This window comes from Barbus barbus (assembly GCF_936440315.1).
Source record: "Barbus barbus genome assembly, chromosome: 16".
NCBI classification, from domain to species: Eukaryota; Metazoa; Chordata; class Actinopteri; order Cypriniformes; family Cyprinidae; genus Barbus; species Barbus barbus.
In genome coordinates this window covers 18,509,795-18,531,703 of record NC_136744.1, presented here as the reverse complement: position 1 = coordinate 18,531,703, position 21,909 = coordinate 18,509,795, and the positions used below count along the sequence as shown (strand labels likewise).

The 21,909-nt window shown below is 38.5% G+C and overlaps 1 protein-coding gene across 2 annotated transcripts in view; it reads right to left on the bottom strand.

Moving 5' to 3' along the window:
- Positions 1 to 13,747, bottom strand: part of LOC306882186 (netrin receptor UNC5B-b-like) — a 54,364-nt gene extending 40,617 nt beyond the window's left edge. The window contains exon 1 of one of the 2 annotated variants that reach the window (XM_079436660.1): positions 13,059 to 13,747. In XM_079436660.1, coding sequence (XP_079292786.1) covers positions 13,059 to 13,146 — 88 coding nt within the window. In that variant the 5' untranslated portion in view covers positions 13,147 to 13,747. The remainder of the gene's footprint in view (positions 1 to 13,058) is intronic. The other variant, XM_079436659.1, reaches the window with a different exon arrangement.
- Between the last annotated feature and the right edge of the window lie 8,162 nt (positions 13,748 to 21,909).

Sequence of the window (21,909 nt, the reverse complement as noted above, 5' to 3'; positions counted from 1 at the left end):
ATTTCAACACTGCTCCCCTCACTAGATGAAAGACAGGTAAGACAGTTATGTAATTGGTCCTCTCGTTGAGGGAAGAGGAAAAGGGAGCGGGTGGGTTTGTTTCGATATGCCCTGTTCATCCTTGTTCCCACAATTTCTCTCTCTTTCTCTCTGACTGTCTCCAGTCGATTGTGGGTCATTATTTCCAATGCGTCTGTGCCTTCGGGACAAATCTGTAAATTGTGGCGCTAAAGTGTCCAGGCCTCATTTAGGACAGATTTACACACTCCACGCCACTGTATAACTGTCACTCAATGTAAACACGCTCACAAACAAATACGTGCTTAAACGCAGCTGTAAGCAAGCGCATGAGACGTGGGTGGACACATCAACTAACAAAGACTCGCTTTTTCCTGTCTGTCACACTTGGTAATTTAAATCAATGAAACAAAAGCTTTCTTGCACTTAATAACAAGAGCGTGTACACAGCAACATAATCGTTATTTGCTACTGACAGCCTGCATAATGAAGATGTAAGCAGCAAATGACTACAAGATAGACTTCACATGCCTTCTTTTCTCCACCATTTCACCTTCAATTTATTCTGGAAATAAAATAAAGGGACAAACAGGGTATTACAGTGATGGCACCTCAAAAAAGAAATATATATATAAAAAATATAGATGAATTGATAAATACTAGTGAATAAAATAAAATCTTGTAATAGGAATAAGTTTACATAGTTTAAATGCATGGGAATTAGTTTACCCTTACAGATCCCTATAGAGCCTTTGTTGTGCCTAAATCCCTGTTATGGACAGATGGCAACATAAAGACCTCCACCAAAAGTATTCTCTGACCCCAGAACAGAAGTTAGTCTTTCATGCCAGTTTGTTTCTTCCACCACCTGTCTACCCCTGAGTGACATACTGTAGGGTACAGCTCTTACATCTCTCCTGACAGACGGGAGTATACACACAAAGACTCGCTGTGAGCCTGTCCTTCCAAAAGCATCTTCTGTCAAACCTCTCTATCCCACAGGCTGCTGTTGTCTGTATGTCCCGGCTCAAGTCAGCTATTAAGATTCAATGTTTGGTCGTTTAATGTTAAAATGCTACACTTCAGAGAAAGGAAGAGGGTTGGAGGTTTAGGTTAACCTTGTGTGCTGGCACAAAAGGTTAGGCTTTGGGGTTTAACTGCACTGTACATGGCTTACAGTAGAGATGGTACAGAAGTATTGAGACCGACTGTTTTTTGCTGCAATAGAATGAAATGTAAATGTAACTGATTTCATCTCTCTCATTCTGTAGTAAAAGACAAACTTATTGGGTCATCTTCAGTGCAAGAAACAAAATTCATTCTCAAAACAGCCAAATGTCATTTTTTAATTTATTATTATCGGCTGCTAGCTAATGGATATTTAATTGTTCATACTCATTTCCCCTGTTTTTACATTTGCCATCATCTAACTCTCACTTAAAGTTCATCTTTAAAAACACTAATAATTTAATAGCACTGTTAAATGTAATCATCAGCAAATGTCATAATAAAAATCAAATTTTTCATACTGTATGTTATAATGTTGTAATTGTAGTATCTTTATTTACTTATTTGGCCATTCATTTTATCAAGATTGATATTAGCCATTTATAAGTTTTCTGTCATAACATGAACATAATTATGTTTATTGGTAGAATTATCTGATTATTTTAACCAGAATTTTATTTTCTGTGCATCACCTTATTAGAGATCAATTATGTTTCATGATTGAATTCTTAAATAGTTTTAAATTCTGCAATAGTTGTACACTATCAAATACTGACATTCCTTTTAAAACTTAAGATTACACTTTTCTGTGTAACTAAATTCATGTTTTAAAAGGTACACTTTAAGCATAAGGCAATGGTAAAGGTTGTTTAAATGTAAAATTAGCATAAACAATTAAATATGTATTATCTAATATCATTCTATAAACAATGTTGCTCTGAAATATCATGCATTCACAGCAAAAATCAGAATGAAACAATTTTGGTCTTGACAACTGTCTGGTCAAAAAATAAAAATAACTCCTATCAGTCCTGATGTACATTTTAAATAATGTTTGTTGTTATTATCAAGCTTAATCTCAGTCAAGTCACATACAGCCATACAAACCTCAACACTAAAGAACTACTGTCACATACAGAACTCTACTGAGAGAAAAAAACACTCTCCCACTGCTGGTCTGACAACATGATGTCAGAAATCATTCTTTAAAGAAAGTCCCACTGCTTCACTTCAACATTAATCAATCAAAGAGAAACACCCTGCCCACATCTCAGCTTTCAGATCAATAAACATCTTCACAGCCTTCATGAGTGCAATCCTGCTCCCCCTCCCCACAGACCTCAGGTCTGGCTGGGCTCTGTACGGAGCACTCCGGAGAGAGACGTGCAGGGGCGGCGGAGTTTAGAACGGTCGCGCGGAGAGTTAATGAAGCCACACCAGTCAGCATGACCGTCCATCTGTTTCCTTAATCCTCGTAAACATGAGCCACACTGTGATAGGGCGCTAGCCAACCCTATTGCTGTGATTTACACACATAAGGACAGTGCTCACTGTGAATGGATGGATGAGCAGGAGGGGTTTGGGAAAGTGTTGGCCGTGACAGCTTTTAGGAGATGTCCCCGTAAAGCATCGGGGTCTGCAAGTAGCCATGCCACGCTCAGCTCACCTGCTAATCGGAGCAGAGAGGTGGAGCGGAGCTGAGTGAGCAGAAAGGTGATAGTGAGGTCGGCCGTGCCGTCCATCTGTCCATCAGCGGGTAAGAGGCTTGAGGAAGTGAAGAGGGAGCATAAGTAAAAATACAAGTGAATGCAGAAAATCCCAACATTATGCCAGCAATAAGTGCAAAGATGCCAATCTAGATTAAGGTAAAGTGTCAAAAGACAAAGAGCGAAGCTTGTTGAGTTTGCACAAGTGAAGTTTGTAAAAACACACCTGATTGACAGGCCTTGTGAACATGGCCTTGCTGTGAACCCCAGTTAGTAGTTTAAGGCCCCCTCTACTTCACTTCACTCTCCAATTTGTGCTCTCTCACTCATCCCATCACCCAGAACCTGTCAAGTTCTGCTACCTCTCGCACTTTTAAACCATTCTTGTGTCTGAACTATGCAACAACTTAACCTGCTTACTAATAAACAAAGCACATTGTTGACTCTGTTTACAAGTTTTTCAAGATTTGAAAACATATCTGAACATCTAAAGAGATTAATTTGGATATTTCAGTTATAATATTCATTTGCGTTTCAGACTTGTTCAAATCAGTAATTTGTCTATAACTATTCCTTAAAATAAACATTGTAATAGTCATTCGTTTCAGGAATTAGGCTGGTTGTGATGTGTATTTTTGATTCACTAAATAGAACTGGTTTGTACAAGTCATTTTCAGTTTTGTTTGATTTTGCCTGCAGCCCATTAGAACAACTCAAAAAAGCAGTTTTTCACCGTTATGTTGCCGGTATACTGTAGTTTTACTGCATCACATTCAATACAGGCCTCATACTGGGACTATTCCAATGAAGGCTGTGATTATTTGAAGAAGAAAAAAAATCAATAAATTTACTCAGCCCCATAAAGTTTAGTTCACTGTCTTTATGCAATCAGAAGCTTTTTTTAATGGAACAGACTGATCAACAAAAAGCGTCTGGAGCCTTTGTGTATGATGTCTGTAAAATAAACTTGCATCTCAGCATCAGGCGTTTACAGTGCAAACAGCTTCCAGGAGTAGTCGCTTTAACTTTTAAAAGTAAAACTGTACTTGGTGTACAACTGAAAGCACCCCACCCCTAAAAATAGGTTTCACAGGGAATCACACAACCAACTTATTCCCATTCACCCTGTTCTGCATTTGAAACACATTAAACGGCTCCAATTTGGATACTGGCTCCAGAACCAGAACCTTGTCGGTGGGAACGCAGCACCAGAGTCTGGGAGTCACGCCAGAGGGTGTGGAAGCGGCAACAACACATACTCCATAGGGATTAAGCATCACTATTTTGCTTTTTCCAGAACAAGCCCAGCAGTCAGGGTGCAGCCAAAATCCACGACACTCATCCCAAGGGCGTTGACTGTGGAACCGGGCCTCCTGGACTAGACATGACCTGCTTTAGATGTGTAAAGAGTGCCTTTCATTTGGTTCATGTGTAAAGGTCAAATTCTACGCAACCGCTCCAGTGCATAAAACATTTACTGCATTGCTTTCACTGTGAGTCTCTAGACTGAACATATTTATTAACATTTATACACTTCTCTTGAGTGTCATACACTCTCAAACATTCTCATTTCCCAGTCAGGCAGAGTCAGGGTTGCTCTATAACACATTGTGTGTGGCCTTCTACATCTGGCACAAAGAAAACTACAGCGACGCCACAAGAGGACATTACTCTTTGGTCACACACCATCAGACTGACTTTACCAGCACACCACACACACACAGGGGACGTTTTGTTCCAGCATTTCAACATTGAAAACCAGCCGGTGAGCAAGCATGTGTGTGTTCTCGGGTAAGACAAGCCACATCCCTCCCAAGAAGCCCCCTGTAGCATGCAAACCATGGCAGAACCCTAATAAAACCCCCCAAGAGATCCTCAGCTCCCCATATTCCTCTACCCCTGGGGCAGATGGGAGTCTTAATAGGCGTTAAACTAAGAGAGATAGGATTCTCCACACTGCCTTTCGAAAAAGGAACGTCACAAACCCCCATCACAATAAAGGAGCCAGAAAGAATGGGAGCACATAAGGGAGTGGATAGGAGGTAAATGAACTACTAAAAAGAACAAGAGAAAGATGTTTGACAACAAAAACAATACATTTTGGAAAGAGATGCTATATTTTTGCTTCTGTATGAGGTACAGAAACAAAACCATACCGTCACACTTGGGCATAAACCAGAGATTGGCTGTGGTCTAATCTTCAGGCATGGACCGGGTTGAACTTCTTTTGAAGGCTAAGAAGATGAGGGAAATCTCCATGGCCTCAGAAAGTCTCTCTTTCAAGGCAGGAATCACAAAGGCAGGTGGACCGCAGGAGACCTATTCACGTGGCCCTGGCACCACCGCTTCCAGACTCCTGCCGAAAGGAATCTGACATGCTACCCAAACCCCCACCAGCACCATCAGGGGGTCTAAGCTAAAGGCTCTTCACTCCTGATTTTTATAACTCTTTTAACTTTCACATATTACTTTCAAGATCCTGATGCAAGCCGTTGGTTTGCCAGTTTGACTTAGAAAAGAGGTTTAGAGAGCAAAAAAGAACAACTTTACAAGTCACATCCATCTATCAATCAAAACGAGGAGTATCGTTCCTCTAGCCAGCACAACTCAAAGCGAACCCAGAGAGTAGGCGATCGATGCTCCTAGATGTCTGTCATGCAGTTGGGTTTGGAATGGATGCTACTATATGCAGCAATTGCTGTACCTTGCCAGACACAGCAGCCTGGGGAAAGGCTGTCCGCCAAAGACACTGTTGGCTTGGCATGAGCCTCGGCTGCAGGTCTGGCTCACTGTGAAATATTCAGGCGTTTCCTAGAAGGGAAGTGTAAAGCTTGGAGTCAATAAGCTGGCGTTAACAAGAAGAAAAGATGAAAGACTTGGTCATATGTACAGTAAAGCCCTACGAATTTCAACTCAAACATGTCGGCTCATTGTTCGTGAGGACTGAATAAGAAGTGTGACTATGAATGGAAAGCCGAGACAGGAAATACAAATATATACCGTCAGTCACTCTCTCGCTGCCTAAAGGAGTTGCGAGTACGCTGACCCCTCCTGCCCATCGCCCTTCACCCCACAAACACCCCACACACGGTGGCAGAAAAGAACCCCATTCAGTTCTCCATTCAACCCCAGCACAAAGCCACCCCACCGAGTCATTCTTTTATGGACCCTGTCACTCTCCGCCCCTCCGACCCACCACCACCACCCAGCTGCCGTAAACCCGGGTGGGGTGAAGAGTCTCTCTCTCTCTCTCTCTCTTGTATTCTCATACAACTATCCACTACTCGCTTTGACTTCATTAAAGTCTCTTTCTTTGCTTTCCCATCATCCACCCATCAATTTACACACAATGTTCCCCCTCAACACAATTCTTGTTCATGTATCTTTGAAGTGAGTCTTTCTGCTACTACTGCAAGTTCAACAACTACTTTGTAACATCAGCAGTTTGTTACTGCAAAATAAACCCAGACAGGATGTTCGGACTGAAAACGTTTGACAGCCCTTATGAAATTTAACCATGGTTTTGCTACAAATAAAACCAAAAATACCAAGGCTATTGTAGTTAAACCATAGTAACCACACATTTACCATGGTACACTATGTGAAGTAAAACTGTGGCAATCAATCTGCCAAAAAAAAAAGTTGGTACACTTTTACTATAGTAAAACCATGGTTATATTTCGTAAGGTAGTACAAAGCTTAATTGCAAGACTACTTACCAAATAAATGAATAAATAAATACACCCATATTAAATATTGATTTGAGCTGAAATTAAATATTATCTTAAATGAGAATAAAGCATCTAGACCATTCTAAAGTAAGAAAAAAAAACATTAGCCTAGCAGCAAGATGAACACTACAAGAAAATTCAATTGCATATTATTATTATTAATCTGCAATACATTTTTATATGGACTATAGTCCTATAAAACAACTTCCTTCTCAATTTTAAAATCTCTCTTATTCAGCTATTTGTGTTTTTTTTTTTTTTTTTTTATATAAGCAGTATTTTTTTACTGCTTTCCGTTTTCTTCTGAGCTTAGCATCTAGCAGAGAATTTATGCCCACCATATACATGCTAAAAGTTTGCCAAAGTCATTTTTACTATAGTCAGCTTTTCTGGCATTAAAAGACAACGACACCAGAGTGAAGTGGCAGACATGAAAGTAGGATGCTATGTTGAATGAGCAACAGTGAAATGAATAATTTAATCATCATTATACATAAATACAAAACCGCTGAATATAGCAATGGACCAATCAGAAACAAGTATTACAGAGAGCCGTGTTATAAATCTTTTTAACCTAGTGTCCTCTTCCTTCCGCTCCCACACACTCTCTTTCCTGTTTGTTCCAGATTTATGAGAGCGTACATGCACAGTATTGGCAAAGCATTAAAAATGTCCACCATTAATACAGAGAGCTCTAGGCATCGATAAGAACCTTAATAAAAACATCTCCACTCAACGATCTGCTCATCACTTGCCCCTCTCTGTCGCTGTCCCTCACTCTCCCTCCTTCTCTCGCCCTGTCACTGTCTTCTTCTCTCAGACTGTGCCAGGGACTTAATGATGCTTGAATGCCAATGCTTCTGACTCCTGACTTTCTACTCTCACTCTCTTTTTTTAATAAAGTCAATTTAAAAGGCAATCCCTGGGCTCCATCTATCTCAATACATCTCTCGATATATATTTCTCAGGCTTTTCCTTTATCTCTGCTTTTTAATCTTAAGTATGAATACAGCTGTACTCCAGGCTTCACACACACACACAAATACACACGTATCCACATAAAAAAAAGATAACCATTTTATGTTAAGGTAGATAATCAAAAATACACTCACTCTCTCTATATCCCTATAGGAGTAAATAATCAAAATACGTTTGGAAAAATAAAAATAAAGATTACATTATCTGTGTTTTTAAAGATTAACTTCAAGTAAGAATGGCAAAGTTTATCAAAATGTAAAAAAATAAGTAGACATGAAAATACACAATTATATATAAGCCAATATACACATATATAGTATATGTACACCAATAAATATTTTTCATGACCAATATACAGCCTATATATATATACACAGGTCCTTCTCAAAAAATTAGCATATTGTGATAAAGTTCATTATTTTCTGTAATGTACTGATAAACATTAGACTTTCATATATTTTAGATTCATTACAACACAACTGAAGTAGTTCAAGCCTTTTATTGTTTTAATATTGATGATTTTGGCATACAGCTCATGAAAACCCAATCTCAAAAAATTTGCATATTTCATCCGACCAATAAAAGAAAAGTGTTTTTAATACAAAAAAGTCAACCTTCAAATAATTATGTTCAGTTATGCACTCAATACTTGGTCGGGAATCCTTTTGCAGAAATGACTGCTTCAATGCAGCGTGGCATGGAGGCAATCAGCCTGTGGCACTGCTGAGGTGTTATGGAGGCCCAGGATGCTTCGATAGCGGCCTTAAGCTCATCCAGAGTGTTGGGTCTTGCGTCTCTCAACTTTCTCTTCACAATATCCCACAGATTCTCTATGGGGTTCAGGTCAGGAGAGTTGGCAGGCCAATTGAGCACAGTAATACCATGGTCAGTAAACCATTTACCAGTGGTTTTGGCACTGTGAGCAGATGCCAGGTCGTGCCGAAAAATGAAATCATCTCCATAAAGCTTTTCAGCAGATGGAAGCATGAAGTGCTCCAAAATCTCCTGATAGCTAGCTGCACTGACCCTGCCCTTGATAAAACACAGTGGACCAACACCAGCAGCTGACATGGCACCCCAGACCATCACTGACTGTGGGTACTTGACACTGGACTTCAGGCATTTTGGCATTTCCCTCTCCCCAGTCTTCCTCCAGACTCTGGCACCTTGATTTCCGAATGACATGCAAAATTTGCTTTCATCCGAAAAAAGTACTTTGGACCACTGAGCAACAGTCCAGTGCTGCTTCTCTGTAGCCCAGGTCAGGCGCTTCTGCCGCCGTTTCTGGTTCAAAAGTGGCTTGACCTGGGGAATGCGGCACCTGTAGCCCATTTCCTGCACACGCCTGTACACGGTGGCTCTGGATGTTTCTACTCCAGACTCAGTCCACTGCTTCCGCAGGTCCCCCAAGGTCTGGAATCGGTCCTTCTCCACAATCTTCCTCAGGGTCCGGTCACCTCTTCTCGTTGTGCTGCGTTTTCTGCCACACTTTTTCCTTCCCACAGACTTCCCACTGAGGTGCCTTGATACAGCACTCTGGGAACAGCCTATTCGTTCAGAAATTTCTTTCTGTGTCTTACCCTCTTGCTTGAGGGTGTCAATGATGGCCTTCTGGACAGCAGTCAGGTCGGCAGTCTTACCCATGATTGCGGTTTTGAGTAATGAACCAGGCTGGGAGTTTTTAAAAGCCTCAGGAATCTTTTGCAGGTGTTTAGAGTTAATTAGTTGATTCAGATGATTAGGTTAATAGCTCGTTTAGAGAACCTTTTCATGATATGCTAATTTTTTGAGATAGGAATTTTGGGTTTTCATGAGCTGTATGCCAAAATCATCAATATTAAAACAATAAAAGGCTTGAACTACTTCAGTTGTGTTGTAATGAATCTAAAATATATGAAAGTCTAATGTTTATCAGTACATTACAGAAAATAATGAACTTTATCACAATATGCTAATTTTTTGAGAAGGACCTGTATATATACATGTTTCATGACCCTTTAAGTGTGTGTGTGCGTATATATATTTTATACACACACACACACACACATACATACATATATATATATATATATATTAGAAAAGTATCTCATGCACATCAAGGCTGCATTTATTTAATTAATAAAACATAATATTGTGAAATATTATTACCATGTCAAATTTCTCTATAAATGTAAAAAAGTAATTTATTCCGATGATGGCAAGCTGAATCTTCAGCAGCCATTCCTCCAGTTTTCAGTGTTACATGATCCTTCAGAAATCATTCTAATATGATATCTGGTGCTCAAGAAACATTTCTTATTATTAGCAATGTTGAAAACAATTCAGCATGTAATTCAGTCAGGCGATAATGAAGTGCTACTAACAACCCTCAACAAGTTTCTGTAGCGCCACTCTCACACCTGCCTGCACAGACGACATGTCCAACACCACTTCAGAAATCCATTGCATCACAAACAGATCACACACACAACCATAAACTGCTTTAAAATATTAAAGAGGGCCACTTTACAGTGATAAATAATACAGTATGGGGGTGAGTGGAAAACCAGCGATCTTCTCTGCCTCCCACAGCGGCCATAAAGCTAATGCACACCACAAGACTGGTGGTTCAGATCTCAGCCAGACCTCTCACCGATCCATGCATTCCTTCCTTCACATTTCCCTTCCTCTAGACCTAATTACAAGCCTTACTGGTTCTCTTCCTACCTAAGTTTTCTTCTCTTTGCCTTTTGTAGATTTTACATTCATAACTGAATTTCACAATGTGAATCTTACCATTCACAGCAAGCAAACTCAACCACAGTTGACCTATTCTCAGAGATAACCAATTATCCCCCCACGCCCTGGACTACCGGCAGCCTTGACTGGGAGGATCCGACACGTTATGCTCTCTGAACATGATGGGCAAGCAAGAGGACACCTCCCTACTCCATCTTGACCTTAGGCACTTCAGCTTGACCTACACCCGCCCATTTTTCCACCAGCAGCACTGGTCACTAGGCCTGAACTTAATCCTCTTGAAACTGTCCAAACAATACGACTCAAAAGTTCAAGTCTTATTCAGAGCAGTCTTGCGTGTGTTATCTTCTCCAACTCCCAAAACACGCACCCGTGCACACAAATCCAGACAGTGTGACTCCATTGCGTATACAACAGCACACGTCTGCCGCCTCGAGCCAGCTCAAGCATGTATACAGGGACGTTCTGCCAAACAAACACACATGCATATACTCACACAAACACACACAAACAGGGAGGAGAAAAGCTGATGGGGCAAAGCAGCCAGAAGTGGGTTCCTGGCAGTCTGGGTAATTAATGTGTATGTCAACACTGAGAGAGCTGTACCATACAGGAAATCTGAGCTCAGCACATCCACAATACAGACAGACAGGAGGGGGAGAAGAAGAATACAGGAATGGACAGAATGAGAGAGAAGATAAACGTTATCCATCTTGACTCTGATGTTTTATGGATGATGTGAAATATGTGCTGGCATCTCCGTCTCAACGAGAGACAGGCTTCGAGTATTTCTGTCTGTAAAATCTAGATGGTTCATGTATGCAGAAGAAGTTTCTCACATACTGTTTAGGTGAGATCGGGGCGAGTTGTCACTTTTTTTTTACACTACAGTGAATAATTCTTCGAGTGGGTTTATCTAGTTGTTTCTTGACTACAAAAAAGCAACTGAATATTTTCACTGCTTTTGCCCAGAGGAAAAAATTAGTTTGCTAAGCAAATCCAATAACATGGCACGTTGTCTCACTACAGCATGATGGGGTAAGTTGTCACAATCTATAACAGGCTGTTCAGCAAATTTTTAACAGGAAATCAATTATAAAACAAATAAATTAATGAAACAGCAAAAATCTAGAAAAATTATGAATATTGTGAATATAGGTTTTATTAATTTATTTTATTTAAAAACAACTTGTTCTTATGCATATCCTCAAAACGCAGTTCTCAGTTCTCACCTTTTCAGTTAAAACAATTTTTAGACAACTTCCCTGTGTGACAACTAGCCCCGATCTTGTCTATATCAAAAACCTGAGGTCGAAATAAGCATGTTTTCTACAATGGTCTCCACTGCTGGTAGATCAAGGGCAAGCACACTTAAACTGCAGTTCACATTCGTCTCCGTCTCAAGTTAAATCAACCTGTCCTTTTTCTTTCCGATTTCTCTTTCCCATTGGAAAACCAATCAGCTAAACCCTTTGAATGTGCACTTCTATGTCAATCTGATTACATATGTGGCCAGAGCGCAGAGAGATTTCTTTGACGCTTCATTGCTTCCCGTCACTTCTAAGGTCAGACAGAAGGTAGGCTAGCCTTCATACAGAAACAATAACACATCACAACATGATCTACACATGAATATTTCTCTTTTGTATTGTAAATAATATCCAGAACTTGTCAAATATGTCAGTGAATGGTTTGGTTATTTTTATTAGGTCATTTTCAGATGAATTGCTATCATTGCTGCCAATTCAACATTGTTTCTTCCAAATTCTTCTATAAAAAGTACTTAAACAGTATGAACTTGCCGATTACAAATGAAAACAAAATTGAGCTACTTTCAACTAAATTCATTACTCCACAAAATTAAGCTTTAAAAACATCTTCAGAGGAACTTCCACCACCACTTAATCAAGAGCATGTGCTAAACGTAACCCTAAACTACATCAATCTGAAAAGTAAAATAACAGAGGAAGAGATTTTAAAGCAGCACACTTTAATTCAGAACTCACTATCTCTGCTTTCCCTCAGATGTTGTTTCCTTTTTTACAAGGTTTATTTTTTTCGGTCTTTAAGGAGCCAGGAAGGCATTGAGCTAAACCTTAATTACTCCAAGAACACCAGGGGTTCTGCTTTTTATCTGCTGCTTGGAAGCTCAGCATGGCAAGCAGAAAGAGAGGAGATCAACAGAATATTCCTCTCTGAAGGCAGAGAGAAACACAGATGAGTGCACATGCAGCAGTCACATCCCTTCATCTGGTTCTTAGATATCTATCACACTGCCTAGATAGATAGATAGATAGATAGATAGATAGATAGATAGATAGATAGATAGATAGATAGATAGATAGATAGATAGATAGATAGGGTTTTATACAGGGTTTAATATTTAAAATGAACAGTGCCACCTGTTATATTTCAGCGATAATGCATGGAGACATTAAGTAAAGTGGATCAACAAAAACATTATTCAATAAAATTTTCCCCATAATCCCTCTTTTAATGCTTCTGTCTCTTGTAAAAGGTTGCAGGAGCTTCTATGCAATTTTAAAAAGTAGGCCAGAAAAAGTAGCTTTATAAACGACCAGTGAGTCATCTGCTGATTTATATATATATATATATATATATATATATATATATATATATAAATCAAAAGGCATCACTTGATAGTCTTGATAGTCGACAAATGTTGAGAAACAAATCCTGCTCGACGACCTCATTATCGCTAAACTTATCTGTTTTGGGTGTGTATACGTGAGTGCGCGTGATTAAAATCCACTCCTGCTCTCCCGTATGTTTCAGACCGAAAGTATAAGGAAGTGTATTATTATTATTATTATGTACACTATTCAAATTAATATGTTATTATTAAAATGGCTCATACCTGCGTGGATCACAAAGGTTGCGCAGAGTAGAACTAAACCGAGCAGGGAAGCGGGAGACTGGTCGCGGTGTATCCACGCTGAGAGCATCTTCACCCGGTCACGCTACTGCCAAACGCCCCCCAGGTGCTCTCGCTCCAGTCGGCTGAAGTCTCGCTGAATCCTCGGAGAAGGATACTTCAAATATAGTGTGAAACGTGGAGGCGGACTCCTCCTTAAACTTCACAAACTCACAAAAGAACGCACCGTGGTTTATAATAAAACCCCAAAACACGAGGCGACAAATTTTGAATTACAGTTACAGAAAATGTTCAGTCAGGCACATTGCAGTCTCCCTCCGTAGCGAGACACAAAATAGCCAATAACATGCGTTAAGTTAATCTCCTTCACAACTCCACTGAAGCAGATTTTCTCTGGTACTCTTTGAAAACAACTGAATTTCAACCGAAAACAAAAGTACTTGACAGCTTTATTCCTGTTGGGACGAGTAGAAAAAGTTGTTCGTAAGCGTTAAATATAATGCCATAGTTGTGAGGTCTCCGCTGTTATCTGTGGAGCGCCATAGTCCTGACGCTGCCGCTCTTCTGTGTCTGGAGAACTGAGTGTAAACATACGAACACGGGTGTGAAGCGCGAGCCTCCAGACTCTCATCTCCCATCAACCAATCATCAACCTTCACAGACCCACACTGAGCGCTGGAGAGCAGAGACGCGAATAGAGATGTGAATGGAAACACGGAAATCACGGAGACGGATTCAGGAATTCACGGGGAGGAACAATATTCATATATTGAATGTAACAATATTTATATATGTATATACTAATTATAGCTAAATGAAAATGATTTTGTATTTTTACTAGGAATTGTATTATTATTATTATTATTTTTATTATTGTTGTTGTTGTTATATATTATATGTGAACAATATAATTAAAAAATAATTGTTTAGTTATTCATGTAGCCGTTTTTCTAATAAAGGTGAGTTGTGATCTTTGGCCTTTACCAAGTAAATAATCGTGATCTTCTATGATTATGATTAATTAAGGGTGGTTTGCATGAAGGGTTTCTATAATGTGTTAATGTTAGTTTTAGTATTAGTGTTTGTAACACAGTTACAATTTACTGTGGTGCCTCCCAGCATGTTTCATTCATTGTTCAGTGCATTTATGAACATGTTCTCCGGAACACCACAAGAGGACGACAGTTCCTACATGTGCTTATGAGTCACTTTAGATGCTGAATATGGGCCGATTGTCCAGTGTCCATTTGGTTTCATTGTTACCCTTCAGAAGGCTGCAGTCAGAGCTCTCAGGTTTTAGTTGTGTAAGCAGGAACTAAAATGTAAACAGGTTATTCAAATTGCAGTCTACTTACCACAGGAAGCAGAATCTTTTGCAATGCAGATGGAGGACCACCATACTGGAGTCTGGAAAGGGCAGCAGTTCCTGATTTGCAGGTATTGCTAAAGTAGACAGGGAAAATGCTCTGTAAACAACAATTTAATTTATATTTAATGAAAGTTTAGACTGTTTTGTCAATGTTAAAAAGTGTAAATGTTTTCAGATCTCAAATCGAAAAGGTTCTGACACGGTTTATAGGCGCAGCACTACAACTTTTTCTCCCCATATATCAGGTTAAATTCTTGCATTTATAAATATGCTCTATTTACACCTGCTAAAGTAGCTAATAGAAGAAAAAAAGAAAAGAAACATCCTGTGCTAAAAATGGTGATTATAAAAAGAAAGTCTCGTTAACTGTCAGACAGTGTTCATGTTAAAATGACTGTGTCTGGCAGTCTTTAACACAAATCTGACTTTGAAAGCTCATAATCCCTGCGGACCAGTGATGATTCCCCTCATCTTTCCCTCTTCAGTTTCCTGTAACCTGGATGTGTTTCAGAATTCAGAGTTGTGTCTGGTCATAAAATACAATAAATAAGATTTGTCAAGCACGAAAAGAGTGAATGATTACACAGCAATAGTTTATCCAAAAATGAATATTTGCTAAAAATATATTCACCCTGACGCCATCCGAGATGTAAATGAGTTTGTTTCTTCATCAGAGTTTGCATCACTTGCTCACCAATGGTTCCTCTGCAGTGAATGGGTGCCGTCAGAATGAGAGTCCAAACAGCTGATAAAAACATCACAATAATCCACAAGTAATATACTCCAGACCACCAATTAATATCTTGTGAAGTAAAAAGCTGTGTTTGTCCAATCCATCATTAAGATATTTTTAACTTCAAAGTGTCCAACTAAAATGGAAGTCTTCTATTTATGATCATGTTATTTCTCATGAAAAAGTCATAAGCTAAATGTGCACCTATCACAAGTGAAAACAGTCCAAAACAGTTCTAAACAAATGTTGGTGGATTTTGATGTGAGAGGACAACAGGGGATGGATTTTTTCACTGGAGGAAAGATTATTATGGATTGTCCAGAAGCAAAGGTTTCAAGCTAAAATGCCTAAAGGATGGATTTGTTTCTTACAAAGACGCAGCTTTTCACTTCACAAAATGTTAATTGATGAACTGGAGTCATGTGGATTCCTTATGGATTACTGTGATATTATCTGTTTGAACTCTCATTCTGACGGTACCCATTCACTTCAGTAGGATCCATTTCTCCAAATCTGATGTAGAAACAAACTCATCTACATCTTGGATGGCCTGAGGGTGAGTAATTTTCAACAAATGTTCAGTTTGGGTGAACTACTGCTTTAATACTCCTGTTCAAGAATCAATTAATAATGATAGCAGATTTGTGAGCATGGACATAAAGAATTACTTTCCTGTATCTTTAATTCAATCCATAAGACGCTGCCACTAGCTGAGCAAACTGTCATAATGATTTGATCCTCTGCCAGAGTCATCAGCTCAGATAAGTTTGCAGCCTACTAATGGAACACGGTTTGCTTTCATTACTTCCCATGCATATCTCAAACACATCTTCAGTTACTGTGCAGATGGCAATTGCGATAAGATTTGCGGTGCTTCAGACTGAATAATGTTGAGATTAATTGGAAATGTAACTCATGATGAGCCGTGTAACAGTGAGGTGAGAGTAGGTAAGGAGTGAGAGTGACGGAAGCGTGGGGGTAAAGAGGATGAATAATGGAAGATGATGCTGCTCACTGAAGAGAGACAATGAGAACATGCACATGCTATTATAGTCATTATAAGAAAGATGCTTAAATAAATGTCTAGCACTGCTCACATTAAAAATCACATTTTGAAAAGCATACAACTTGTCCCTTAAATACATGAAGGAAAACCCTAAAAATAGTGTGTAAGTAATAGAGTGGGATAACAGAAAATTATTTTCAGGAATTATCGAGCTGACCCAAACCACAGACTAATTATCCCTGCTGCGCCAGAGAGGAAGTCATGCCATAGATTTCAAGTAAGATATGTTTTTTTCTTCTGATCATACTATTTTTGATTATGATTATGATGGTAGCATCCATGTTCTGATGTAACACCATCATGCTCCCATGACGGTATTACATTACAACTGTAGGCTGTATGTAATGTATAAAGACAAATATGTAACCTTTGGGCAATACGTCAACTTTAGAAAAACATGTAACATTTTTTACATAAAAGTATATTTTTCTTTACTGTATTCATGGTTTAGTATGTATAATGTTTGGGAAATTGTTTATTTTCACCTCATTATTTGTGTGTGCGGTTCAGGTTTTGTCAGATTTGTGGGAAACAAACGTCCCTATAAAGAAAGTCAAACCTGAATACCTTTACAACCTTCCCACATAAAGGGAATAATGTTTTAATTAAAATATAAAAAAATGGGTTACATTTAAACGTAGGTGTAGGGTTAGTGTATAGACAATAAATAGACAATAATTAGCTCACTATTAAAACATTTTTGTTCCCACAACGATTGTAAAACCTGACACGAACCTTCCAATGGTCCCCACGAGGAAAATGACTAAGTAACATTTTAATTAAAATATAAAATTGGAAAAAAATTCTCTGTAGGTTAGATTTAAGGGTAGGTGTTGGGTTATAGCATACAGAAAACATACTAATAAGCTCAGTATGATAACAATGAAAAGGCCCTATAATAATGGGTGCATGGTTATGAGTATGACTTGTGAGCGATTCCATGCTGAGTTCACCTGTCCCGCCTTGTTTTAATCCCCAGGTACACCTGGGCCCGTGGGCCACAGGGGCTTTTAGCAGATTGCATGGGCAAGACTATTACTCTGATTGTTGCCCTATAAACTCAGCTCTCCTGCGGGGGTATGGGGAAAAGCTAATGAAATTAAAGGTGCCACAACAATTGGGAAAAATTTGAATTTTCTGTTTGCATGCTTCTTTGAACACGTTCCAGCAGCTGCATGCTGAAATGTAGGAGTTGGCCTTAAGCTAGCAAAGTAAAAAAGCGTGGCAGAGAGGTCAGACAGAGGTTTCCAAGAGTCTTTACCTTCTGACTTTTCAATTTCAGAACCCCTTGCTTGTAATATGTGGAACCGTGGACTGCTAGCATCATTAATGAGGGAAACAGATCAAAGTTCTGCAAAACTTGCTCAAAAAGGAATTATTTATTAGTGATAAAAGACCCAAGAAACTTCCCATTGAAACAGCTTAGGTATCTGCTAAAGGTTCATTTAACTGAACAATACACTACCAAGTACACTACCGGTCAAAAGTTTGGAATAATTCATTTTTTTATTTTTTTTGAAGGAAGTCTCTTATGTTCACCAAGGCTGCATTTTTTTTTAAATACAGTAATAAAGCAATAATATTTTGACCCTGCGCAGTGCGAGGATAGGATAAATGCTGGGAAAGAGAGAGAGAGAGTAATAAAACAATAATATTTTCAAATATTTTAATTTAAAACAACTTTCTATTGCTTATAATATAATATATTGTAAAAAGTGATTTATTCCTGTGATGGAAAATCTAAATTTTCAGCAGCAATACTCCCTCAGTGTAACATGATCCTGCAGAAATCATTCTAATTTGGCTCTTGTTCATGGCTTTTTGAGGATTTTTTTGATGAATAGAAAGTTCAGTAAACAGCACTTATTTGAAATAAGCATGTTTTGTGATTATAAATGTCTTTACTGTCACTTTTGATCAATAGTGTCCTTGCTGATTATACAGTATAGTATTTATTTATCTTTAAACCTTACCACAAACTTCTTAATATACAGTATTATGTTTTCAACATTGATAATAATAAATGTTTCTTGAGCAGCAAATTCAGTTTTGCCATCACAAGAGTAAATTATATTTTAAAATTAATTAAAATGGAAAACAGTTATTTTAATTTGTAATAATATTTCATAATTGTACTGCATTTTTCATCAAATAAGTTTAGTCCTGGTAGCACAAGAGACTTCCTTTCAAATACATACATATCTTAATTATTTCAAATTTTTAAAACAGTGAAGACGCTCTACAAGCTAAGAAATAATACAACTTAAATTTTCATACTATAATTTAGCATAGCATAGCATTAAAACGAAGAGACAAGACAAATTAATTCAACAACATTTTCAGATCTGAAACAGCTTCCAAAACCCTGGCATATCTCATATTCCAGTCGACGAGTGGTGCGGGTAAACAGAATTTAATCGGAAATGCATGTTTTTCTTTGTAATTACATGCTGACAGAGAGAAGCACAATGCCTTTCAGAGCTGTCAGTTGTACTGAAGACCTACAGTATTCCACACAAAATGCAGGTTTGCCACTAAATAGCAGGTTATTTTTTATGTGAGGAGATTCATTCTAAATTGTTTCCAGGGTAAACAGATCCATTCAGAATGAGTCAGTGCTCTGTGAAATAGCTGGTTCCTGGTTGATGCTTACACTATGTGGCATTTAGAGCACATAAAAGCAGCGCAGATCTGAGTAATCCAGTCCTCACATCTCACTGTCACCTGCGTAAATAACTGAGCACGAAATATGAGATTTGAGAAGACAGAACAGTCTGCTGAGAAGAAGACCTCTGCATCTGGCAGCTGAGTTAAATGTGAAGAGGATTCACTTACAATATTTATTTCCTCCAAATAAGCAAATATTCAAGACAGAAACATGAAAGGATACATCGTTTTAATTATACATTTCATGATTTATATTTGATTTTTAAAAGTAGTAGTATTAGTTCTCTGTTGTGGCTCTCATTGCCATAGAAACATATTACTTCAATTAAATATTCCTGTTTCTTTAAGTATCCACACCATTGATCGCCATGGAAACATATTCATTCCATTAAACAATCTTGATTGAAGTATCCACACAGTTACTCCACATTTGCTGCATCCATGCAACAAAACTGATTTGGAGTAAGTGGCAGTACAAGATTAGGCTCTATTGAGGCTGCTTCTTTTCCCAGCGTACCAAGTTCACATCTGTGCATCTTCTCATCTCTTTCTCTGCTCATTTATTTATTTTGCGCTGAGACTGAGCCAAGCAAATGAGTCTCATCGGGGAGATGTAAGTTGATTTATCCAAATCAAGAATAAATTTGCACTCTTTTTATGTCTGTACATGCAGGCATGTGTGTGTGTGTGTGTGTGTCCTATTGATGAAGGCTAAATGGTTAATTAAATAGCATTTGCCTTCATAAAGTCCTTTGGGAACAAGGGCTGTAAACACTGAAAGTTCAAATGTCAACATGGGCCATATATAATAGTCAGTGATGTGGTAAATCCATTGCATAGTACATACTTGAGACAATGGTATTATTTGGTCTGTTTCCACACATTGTATAGCTTGAGTGGTGTAATGAAATACACCAATGTTCAATATGCAGTTAAATTCATTATTACTAATTATTGAAATAATTCATAATTTGTTTTTATATTTGTATATTATATGTTTTGGCTTTGCCTCTTGTAACCTATTGTATAACTATTGTTTGTACTGTATTTTATAGTGTAGATTGTTCTGCTATTGTATTGCACAGTCTCTATTCTATTCTATTCTATTCTATTCTATTCTATTCTATTCTATTCACCAAAGATATAGTTCAGTATTCTAACTTCTATTCTATTCACCAAAAATATAGTTCAGTATTCTAACTGTATGATGCCAAGCAGTGTAGCTAGTTTTGAATTAAAATAGAATAAACATAGAATAAACACTTAAACTCATTGTTGTGCAGGTGTGTGTGTGTGTTGGTTTTGCCCCCTTGTATAACTTTATATAGTTTTTTATAGTGTGGATTGTTCTGTATTGCTCTCCTACTGTATTGTAGAGTCTCTATTCTATTCTATTCTATTCTATTCTATTCTATTCTATTCTATTCTATTCTATTCTATTCTATTCTATTCTATTCTATTCTATATTTACCAGTAATATACACTCACCGGCCACTTTATTAGGTACACCTGCTCAATTGCTTGGTAAAACAAATTGCTAATCAGCCAATCACATGGCAGCAACTCAATACATTTAGGCATCTAGATGTGCTGATGACGACTTGCTGAAGTTCAAACCGAGCATCGGAATGGGTAAGAAATGGGATTTAAGTGACTTTGAACGTGGAATGGTTGTTGGTGCCAGATGACTGGTCTGAGTATTTCAAAAACGGCTGATCTACTGGGATTTTCACGCACAACCAGCTCTAGGGTTTACAGAGAATGGTCCGAAAAAGAGAAAATATCCAGTGAGCGGCAGTTGTGTGGACGAAAATGGCTTGTTGATTATCAGAGGTCAGAGGAGAATGGGCAGACTGGTTACATATGATAGAAAGGCAACAGTAACTCAAATAACAACTTGTTACAACCACGGTATGCAGAATACCATCTCTGAGTGCACAACATGTCGAACCCTGAAGCAGATGGGCTACAGCAGCAGAAGACCACACCGGGTACCGCTCCTGTCAGCTAAGAACAGGAAACTGAGGTTACAATTCGCACAGGCTCACCAAAATTGGACAATAGAAGATTGGAAAAAAACTTGCCTGGTCTGATGAGTCTCGATTTCTGCTGTGACATTCAGATGGTAGGGTCAGAATATGGCGTAAAGAACATGAAAGCATGGATCCGTCCTTTCTTGTCTCAACGGTTCAGGCTGGTGGTGGTGGTGTAATGGTGTGGGGGATATTTTCTTAGCACACTTTGGGCCCCTTAGTACCAATTGAGCATCGTTTTAACGCCACAGCCTACCTGAGTATTGTTACTGACCATGTCCATCCCTTTATGACTACAGTGTACCCATCTTCTGATGGTTACTTCCAGCAGGATAATGCACCATGTCACAAAACTAAAATCATCTCAGACTGGTTTCTTGAACATGACAATGAGTTCACTTTACTCAAATGGCCTCCACAGTCACCAGATCTCAATCCAATAGTACCTTTGGGATGTGGTGGAGATTCGCATCATGGATGTGCAGCCGACAAATCTGCAGCAACTGCGTGATGCTATCATGTCAATATGGACCAAAATCTCTAAGGAATGTTTCCAACACCTTGTTGAATCTATGCCACAAAGAATTAAGGCAGTTCTGAATGCAAAAGGGGGTCCAACCCGGTACTAGCAAGGTGTACCTAATAAAGTGGCCAGTGAGTGTAGTTCAGTATTTTAACTGCAGGTTGCCAATCAATGAATGTACTTGGCGCATTAATGTAGAATGTGCGTTGACAGGTGAGATAAGCAGAATTAAAGAGTCTAAAATATCCACTTAATCAAATGTCATCTTTGCAAAGTAACTTATGAATGTACATTTCAGAATTAAGTGGAACATTCACTAGGAGCAGTCAACAAGCAGCCAGAGCAACCACAGGGGCAAAAATATATTGTATGGATTTGAAAGTGTCAGGTGTTTACTGAGAATGCATCCTTACACGTAAGTATGTGTGTGTGCACTAGAATT